The sequence below is a fragment of the Myotis yumanensis genome, unplaced genomic scaffold (genome assembly GCF_028538775.1).
Source record: "Myotis yumanensis isolate MYYU_CA2020_CCGP unplaced genomic scaffold, mMyoYum1.0.hap1 SCAF_3, whole genome shotgun sequence".
NCBI lineage: Eukaryota > Metazoa > Chordata > Mammalia > Chiroptera > Vespertilionidae > Myotis > Myotis yumanensis.
In genome coordinates, this window is record NW_027223754.1 from 31,674,420 (window position 1) to 31,683,503 (window position 9,084).

Sequence of the window (9,084 nt, forward strand, 5' to 3'; positions counted from 1 at the left end):
GGGACTGTACTCATATGAACATCATTTGTCATATGTGACAGAGCAGAAAAATAAAATATGGGGACTAGCTAGCCTGCATGACCTGTCATATGGAACAACTTTAATCTTTTTGCTGAAAGTTGTGTTTTAAATCAAGTAACTCTAGATCAATGCTCCTGTGAATGGGATTCTGGACAGAGCAATGTCTAAGCTGCAGAATAGTACAGTGTGTAATTATATGACAGATTCAATGAGTATCAATAAGTTTATTTTTAGCTGCATTGCCTCTAGGAGCAGAATCGGTGCAGGTTGTTCAGTAATTGCATTCATGACCAACACATGCTTCTTGCTATATTCTCTTTTGTTTTGCTGCTGCTCCTAATGTGTTCAAAGAATGCCTCCCCTCTTAATGAATATTCAGTGTGCAGTGATCCTAAAATTAATCATTTGTTCTTTGCTTCTACTAGAATTAATATAGATAATCAAATAAATAAAATTTTGCTGAATCTCATCATTAGGAACCCCTCCATGGAAGTTAATTTATCAGGACAGTAGTAGTGTTAGGAGACATTTTATTTCCTTGTCTGGAAGAACCAGATTAATTTGCAAGGGGAGGGATAACTTAACTTACTTTAAATAAAAAGACCAAAAGTGTGCTCACATTCCTAGGTTCCAGCTCCTGCCTCTCTCCCCTTCTTCCTGTGGGTGGGGGAGTGACCCTCAAGAAGGGTTTCCATGTGGCCTCCAGACCTGGTTTGATGCTAATGCTTTTAGCCCTGGCATCTTTCCTGAGGAGTTCCCATGCCACCTTTTCCTTTGGCTGATTCCCTCCTGTGTTCCTAGGTCAGAGCCCTTGCTGGCACGTGCACCAGAGATTTACATCCCACCCATATTGGAAAAGGGTGTTTTAGATCTCAGTTGAGACACTTACCTTCTATCTCCGGCTTTCTTTCCATAACATTAACAAGTTGTAGTTAGGTTTCTAAAACAGACCCCTTTTTCCTCTGTGCATTCTTCGTATTTACCTTCCATAGATTTTGTCAGAATCCTTTTGCTCAGCAAGTAATAGTCATCTCACTCCGATTTGGAGGTATCCACAGCCTTTTCTTCTTTTATATCTCAGCAAGGATTGCCTTTGATGGCTAGCTCTATTTATGTTTGCTGTGGGTACTTCCTGTGGGGGAGGATGTCCAGGGAGTTGGTGGTAAGCTACAGATGTTTCAGTGGAGGCTGCTGGGTGGCACGGACTGAGGTTCCATGAGCCATGAGGAGACCCACCAGTCTCAGTTCTCTCCCTTTGCAGTGATAGGAGGTGTTCAGGGAAAGCAGTTGTTCTGTATCCTAAGAGGAGACAGGTTGCATCCGTGTAGTCTTTGCTCTATTGCACATCTCTATATTCAAAAATGTCTTTGAAGCACTGCACACCTCATGTCCACGCAACTGCCTCTGAGCTGGTGGCCGTCCTCCTTCTGGCCCCCCTGGCCTGAGCCTGCTCGCTCCTGTCTCAGGTGCCATGAGCAGATTCCTCCTCCTGCGACAGTACGCGCACGCGTGTGCCTGCACCTCAGTCATCAGTGGCTCTCCCTGCCCCTTCCTTTCCTTAGAGGCCTAGTGCAGCTCGCCCTCCTGGGAAATTGGGTTCCTTACTGTCCCGACATTAAATTGCATCACTGGGTTGCTGACAGCCCTCGCTTCTGCTGTGCTTTTGGAATAGCTTTCTCCTTTGCTGGTAACTGCAGCCTGGCAATCCTCTACAGTCTAGGCATTTCCAGAGTGCTGCACATGTTTCAAAGGCCTGCTTTCACTCCCTCCCAAGAGAAGGGCTGCCGTGGGACTCCCGTTCTGATAGGAACTCTCTCACTCATGCATATCCCATATGCCTTAGAGAGGCCCTGCGCCAAACTAGAATTTTTTTGTAAAGGTTATTTTATGAATAAAAGCATGAATGAATGATTTCCTTGCCATTATCAACTCTTTTCTTTCATAATGGTAATGCATAGAAATTAAGGTCATGATACTTGTATCGTACTTCAGAAAATAAAAGTATGTGTTCAAATTGATGAGAGCTCACGGACATCTAGTGATAGGACTTGTTTCATAGCAACAAAGCATCCTTGAAAAATGGAGTGACAGTGGCCATGGCCCTCTGACTTCGTAGATGAGAATGGAAAGTAAATTTCCAGCAATCATGAGCCCCCCATTTATATGATTATGTGTTTTAAATTGGGGGAAAATAAAGAACTTGTTTAGCTGTTTTCAAGAAATGGGTATGGAGTTAACAGGAGACAGTTTCGCCACATTTAGCTAATCATTAGTGTAAAAATAAACTGTGAATAGAAATCTTTTGTTAAGTGGATCTGTGGGGTCTGGATTGACTACTCTGGGGTGGTCTGTGGATTCGTCTCACAATCACGGCTTGAGTGACAAAATGCAGTCATTTTAGAGTGAGGCAAATTCAGGTACATTTTAGCAAGTGCCTGCTTTTAAGGTGTGCGAACCTTAAAATGTTCATATTCTCAGTGCAGCCTCTCTTAGACCCGGAAGTCACAATAATAATGAGTGAAATAGCTGGAGGACACCTCTTTCCTTCAAAGGACAGTTTGGGTCCTGTTTTCCGTTAGGTTTCGTTCGTAGAACAGTTTGCCTATTATATTTTTTGAAGGACTTAAGTGACGCTTTTTAAAAAGGATAAGACACACTTAGCACTGCCTCCTTGCAGGGACATTTTAAAAACAGTCATGAAAAGAACCAGTATTTCCTTCGCAGGTTGACAGCACCCAGTCTGCGCAGGCTTTTGTTTTTTTCTGGCCACACGATGCAGTCGGTGCTTTCAGTTTGAACCAGGGAACTGCCTGCCTGGCGTGCAGAGCCTGGGAGGTGTCACACACTCACTCCCTTGTGGGACACACTGGAAATTTCTCTCTTGCTGGGATCGGTCCTCTGAACTCAAGATGAACAGCGGAGAACGAGATTTACAAAGAATTAAACCAGAGGGTGGTGGGTGTCTAGGATCAGAATTCTAAATGATCAGAAGTGCAGGTTATGGAAATACAACTGCAAGGAAGAACAAGGGCAGGGCGTGACCAGCAGTGCTCACCAGTAATCTAGTAGCTGGAGTTATGGAGAGCGGGGAGATGAACAACTTGGCATGTTTGTGGAAGAGCCTAAGCTTTTTTGAAAAGGTACTATGCTATGAAATGTCAGAGTCTGTCCCTTAAAGAAGGAACAAGTCCGGTAAGAATATGCTGTAAATGTTGGAAACTGGAAAACAGTTAAAGTCTTTAGTCTGGAAGGGCAGTAGCAACGATGGCTGGTTGGGGTTCAATGCCATGCCCCCTCCACGCTCAGCAAGGAAGTAAATTAACCTGGAACATGGAGACTTGGATAGATGAAGAGTATGTAACAAGTGCATCATTGCAGGAGCTTTTGAAATCTTGGGTTGTTTTAGGAATAGGGTAGATGATCCAAATTCCTGAGAGCAGGACTCATTACTTCTCCCTCTTTCTTACTATAATATACATTTTGGGCAGTCGGTGTAGTTTACAATGTACTTTAACGTGTGCCATGTTTTCTCGTCTTCTCAGCAGCCCTGTCAGGAGGGCAGTGGGTTTTCCCCCTCAAAGAATCGAGAAGGGCAGTTAGAGGGGCCCTTGCCAGGTCACACAGCCCCTCTCTTTAAAGGGTAGAGTTATGCTTCTATGTCTCATTCAATGGAATGACTCACAACAGCACATGTGAATAGTTTTCTTCAATTGAAAATGTGAGCTTCACTCTGGACCTCACAACTCACTCTAAACTTAGTAGTTCTGCCTCCAGGGAAACCGAATAGGACTGTACCCATCAAACTTGTTTCTGGAAGAGGGGATTGAATAAATGTTTGCTTCCCAAAGTGCATCATTTTATGAAAGTCACAGATTAGAAAGGCAGGTTAAGAAGGGTTTTTCTCTCACTCAGGATCGTCATGTTCTCCTGACAATCACTACTGACTGACTTCTTGTCTTTTTCAGAGTGAAGACCTGCCTGGCTTCATTCCCACAACATCACACATCAGAGAATCACATGGAAAAGAAGAGGCTCAGCATCTTATAAACATTTGAAGCTGCTTACAGTTGTTCTTTTGGATCTGAGCAATTACTTTGTTTTAAACATCTGCGGCTGTACTAGACATGAAACCAACAAGGCAAGAACGGCCGCCTCCCTCATTGGTTCCCATAGGGGGCATTCATCCTTGTGCTGTTTGTGTTGTGTTTTGTTTCGTTGTTTTAACACAATTTGCCGAAGAAGTAATTCTCAAGAAGATGGGATGTTTTCATTGGCCTTTTAAGTTGTGGCCAGTGTCTTAATTTCTTCTTACGTTCATTTTGGCAAAGCCAATTTGTCCCTCGGCATGCTAGGAGATTCTACCAATACCCATTAAAGTGGTAAAATCTGGTATTTACTGGCATACACTCAAAACTATCACAGTCCTACCTCAGTTCCAGGTGAAGCCGGATTTGCGGGGTTGGGGGCCGGCAGGACCTCCGTGTATCTCTGCTGAATGTGGCGCCAGTGTGGTCATCAGCCTTATTCAACTGGTCCCAGTACACAGCTGCTTGTTGGACTCCAATCCAGGTTCCTGCGTGTTTACTCACAGACAGAGCCCAGTGTGGGGCTGACGTTTCTCTATGGGAATGAAATTTGTGATTGGACGTTGAAGATGGATTAATAAATAATAATTATATGTAACTAAAGCAGCCTACTTTTGGAAATCATCAACTGTATTGGGTATTGGGGGTGGGAGGGGAGGTGTTGGGGCAGGGGCTGAATATCTCTTTTTAACAGAGTTGTTTAATCTTCTCTATGTAGATGTTTATGTAGGTACTTCAAATTGCGAAAGCCTTTGATCCTATTTACAAGCTCAAATGTCTCTGCTGTCCTTAATCTTGAGCTTGCATTTCTTTAACCAAAAACTCACCTAGGCATGCCAGCAATTCAAGGGTGGTCACCGGTTTAGCAGAGTTTTTAAAAATGTATTTATTATCTTAACTATAATGCTATGGTGTGGGCCAACGAGGCTTCCCTGAACAACAGTACAACAAAACAAGGGAGGGGGGTGGAGGAAAGAAACTGATAAAAGAGGCATTTCGGGCCCTGCGTTGTTAATGGAAAAAGAAAAAAGAAGGAAAACAATCTCACAGTACATGTCACGTGTTGGCAAACTCCTGACCAGACTACGCTTACGTTTTCAGTGTTCTGAAAATACCAGTGTTGTGTCGATTCTCACAGGTGTCACCTAAAACTGCTGCCCTTGACCAGCAGAACGTCATGTCATCTCACTGCTCCCTTGACACGTGATGGAGGGCTCCAGACCTTTTTCTCCCATGGGTGCATCCCCAGTGCCTATCTTCTCTGATAGTCCTGAAGAGGTTACACTAGTTCATTGGAGGTGTGAACTTGTTATTTTCTTTCTTTTTTTTTTTTTGGAGAAAAAATTATATATAAATATATAGATATATATCGCTATAGAATAATGCATTACTAAAAATGAGGCTTTTTTTAGAGGAAGACCAAAAAATTCAATGTCTTAAGAATATATTTAATGGCAATGCAAACGTCTTCCTGCTTCCATGCTGAACTCTTAGAACAGAGGATTGTATTGCAAGACAAAGTTGAATGTAAAGTGATCCCCCTGGACGTTTTTTAAAAGTTTTACTTTTCTAAAATTACACATCACAGCAGTGCATAGAGCGTACGACGTTAGTTTGAAGGTCAATTTCAGTGTATAATAGACATACTTTATAAAAATGTATAAAATGTCCTAAAGTGTTGATTTAGTCTTGGGACTAGGACTCGGGCGGTATTTGCTATGTGACTCCCCCAGGTACGTAGGACTGAATATGGGCCCTGCTGAATACAGTGTATGACGGTATTTAAGTAGCTCTCTATACTTAGAGTAGTCATGCCTCTATACCAATGGTTCATGTTCATACTGCAACTTCAAACTAGCAAATGAAAAGTCGGTAATATGCTAAATGTTCCTCTATCCTGTACATTTCAAAAAAGGCATATGCAATATTTACAGTTTTAATTTAGTTTACAGAATGGAACCAAAATGTATAAATGTTATGTTTGCTAAAACTTCACAATGTATATTGGGGACTTTGTACATTTTGCCTGACTTACCTTAAATTTAAAATATTTTTTGCTATATAAACTTTAACAGTTATTAAACAGTGTTTTCTTTTTTGGGTACGTATTGTTTCTGAATATCAAGATGTTAAATATATTTCTTGCTATTGTGATATGACAAAAGACTTAACTAATCTTGCTCTGTCTTCCACTGTACACGCTGTATATAAGGGTCAATGTGATGCTGCTGGAGACAAGAATAAATGGAACTAGAATAGTGCATTGTATTTAGTCTGTATTGATCATGGATGCTCTCCTTAATAGCCATATGCAATAAAATAAAATACATTATTTATGAAATGAATAAAGCCTTGAGGATATTTGTTTCAAGGTGGATTCTGGATTTAACATGAAGCCACTCCTGGTGTTTTGGAGTAAACAGTAAACACTTGGCTCCTACAAAAACATTTGATGCCTCTCAATGTTAATACGTTCTGGGAACCAGAAAATCCCCAAATCACAAAATTTTTTAAAAGAAAATGTGTTAAGTAAACAAAAAAAGACTTTTACTTTACAAAACAGAATCCTTGCAAGATGCTGGATGCTGCTCTAAATGCTATATAAATATTAAATTCTTTATAGCTCACAACAACCTCAGGTATTAAGAATCGCCCCATCTTATAGATGAAGAGACTGAGGCACAAAGAGGTTAAATGAGTTGTTGGAGGACACATAGCTCATGAACAGCAGGACCGGGGGTCAAACCCAGAACTGCAGTCCCAGAATCTGTGCACCAGTGCACTCTGCCATGCAGCCTCCCAGAGATGCACACAGGATTAAACGCATGCGTACGTACATGGAGAACACGTAGAAGTAAAGACAGAGCCACGAGGTGCAATTTAGGCAGAAAATATAAACATAACTATTGATTTTTACCAAGGACAATGCTTCTTCCTTGTCAGAAATATTTTTATACATTTTTACCCTAAAATTATAGCAGTGCAGTAACATGGGTGCCATCTCTTTTGAACAAATAAAAAGCAGAGGAATTTAGAAGATGATTTTAAAATAATGGCTCTTAATTCACATGACTGGCATGCACCATGTGGTGCTTAGGAACTTGCAGGGAACAATGTGACCTATTGTGCCATGATGGATTGTTCTGAGGGTTCCTGTTTGGCAAAGAAGGAGGCATGATCTGCAAGGTTAGATATCCCTGAAGTGTAATGACAAGAGGATAAATGATAGATGTCACTCCAGGGGAGCCTTTTCAAGCAAGAATTGGCAAATGTGTTTTCCCAGAAGAGCCAATGACAAATAAAAAAGTGAAGAGTTGTTTCAAATGGCCATAGGTCTGGAAATACTCAAAACCAATTCATAAACTTTTAGGAGGAAGCTAAGTGTTCTAACAAGATGAAAGATAAAGATTGCATCACATTGATGTAGGAAGTTGGATTCTGACCCATTGATGGTTTAGTAGTCAGCTTGGAAGGTGCAGATGGCTTTTTGGTGCTGTCATATTCTCATGGTGTTGTCATTAGACTCAGGAGTCCAATATCATTGAGCTGATCTGCAGACCATAGTTAGTCCCTCTTGAAGCCATAGACCCAGGTTTAATGTCACTTAGCAAGAGCAAGTTTCCAGGTGGCCTTAGGCAGACTGTACATTCATTTTGACATCTAACCCTGTGTTGACGAGGTGTACTAGTATTTGAGTGAAGCCAGCATTACATATGGCAGTTCTTAGATGCCACCAGTTGAAAGACAAAAGGCAGAATTGCTTCTTTTAAAATATGTCGTGTCTTCATCTTCGCCCCAGTTGTGCGGCTCTTCCACATTTCTCTGATTTACACAACTAAGTGAAATGTGTTTACAATTCTTGCTTGGACAGTGGTCTCTAAATAACAGAACTTTGTAATCTCACGTGGTGGACAGTTTGAAAACACTGAACATCCCTCCAGACTCTCCTGTTAAATTTGGACTTTTCTACTTGCATTTCTGCTCTTGTCTCTTGAGCCTATTTTCACCTCATAGCTCCAAAGGACCCCACGTAGCAATTTGGTGGTTTCCTTGGCATCTCCTTGATGTCATGCTGAAACTACTTTTCTTTTTAAAAAATATACATTTCTTTGTTGATTTCAGAGAGGAAGAGAGAGATAGAAACATCAATGATGAGAGAGAATTATTGATCACCTGCCTCCTGCACGCCGCACACTGGGGATCAAGCCCTCAACCCGGGCATGTCCCCTCACCAGGAATTGGACAGCAACCTCCTGGTTCATAAGTCATCGCTCAACCACGGAGCCACACCAGTTGGGCTGAAACTACTTTTCTTGAATCCACCTGAGCCCTCAAGTTCTCATAGCCTTTGCCACTGCATGTAGAAAAATTCTGCCCTCTTTTGGGCACTGGCTCCTCTGTTTGGAGATGTACTTTAGAAGTTGTTTCTCCCCTACTATATCAGAATTTCCTCTATTTACCTAGGAACTCTAAAAGCTCTAAATTTTTACCAAAATTCCTTTCACCTTAAAAACCCTACCTCAACTCTTGACCCGCCTACCTGAGTGGCCCTGGACTCTTATCAGAGAATATACAACATGTTCTCATTTCTCCAGATCTTCCCATCCACAACATTCTAAATGTGCAAATGACTTCAATATGAAAAAACCCCAAACACATCAAATTAACTGATAGAGTTTCCCAGAAAAGATACATATAATACAAGTACTTGTAATTATTAGAATATGTTTAGCTGCAAATAATAGGAAACCCAACTCAATGGCTTTTAAACCAGTGGTTCTCAAATTTGGGGGCTTATGCGAATCCCCTGGCGTGCTTTCTGGACCAGCTCTTGGGGCCCACTCCTAGCCTTTCTTTACACTTGGTCTGGGAGGGACCCAAGAATTTGCATTTCTAACAATTTCCCAGGTGATGCTGATACTGCTGGTCTGGGACCACACTTGGCAAACCACTGAACAATAAAGGACTTTATCATCTC

At 41.6% G+C, this 9,084-nt stretch overlaps 1 protein-coding gene across 2 annotated transcripts in view; it reads left to right on the forward strand.

The window, feature by feature from the left end:
- IRS2 (insulin receptor substrate 2) overlaps window positions 1–6,449 on the forward strand; it is a 29,306-nt gene extending 22,857 nt beyond the window's left edge. For both annotated transcript variants that reach the window (XM_070408601.1, XM_070408602.1), the window contains one exon: window positions 3,987–6,449. Coding sequence is in view for 1 of the 2 variants with exons in the window: in XM_070408602.1 (XP_070264703.1) it covers window positions 3,987–3,991 (5 nt within the window). In the remaining variant the exon portion in view is untranslated. The remainder of the gene's footprint in view (window positions 1–3,986) is intronic.
- The last annotated feature ends 2,635 nt before the right edge of the window (window positions 6,450–9,084 follow it).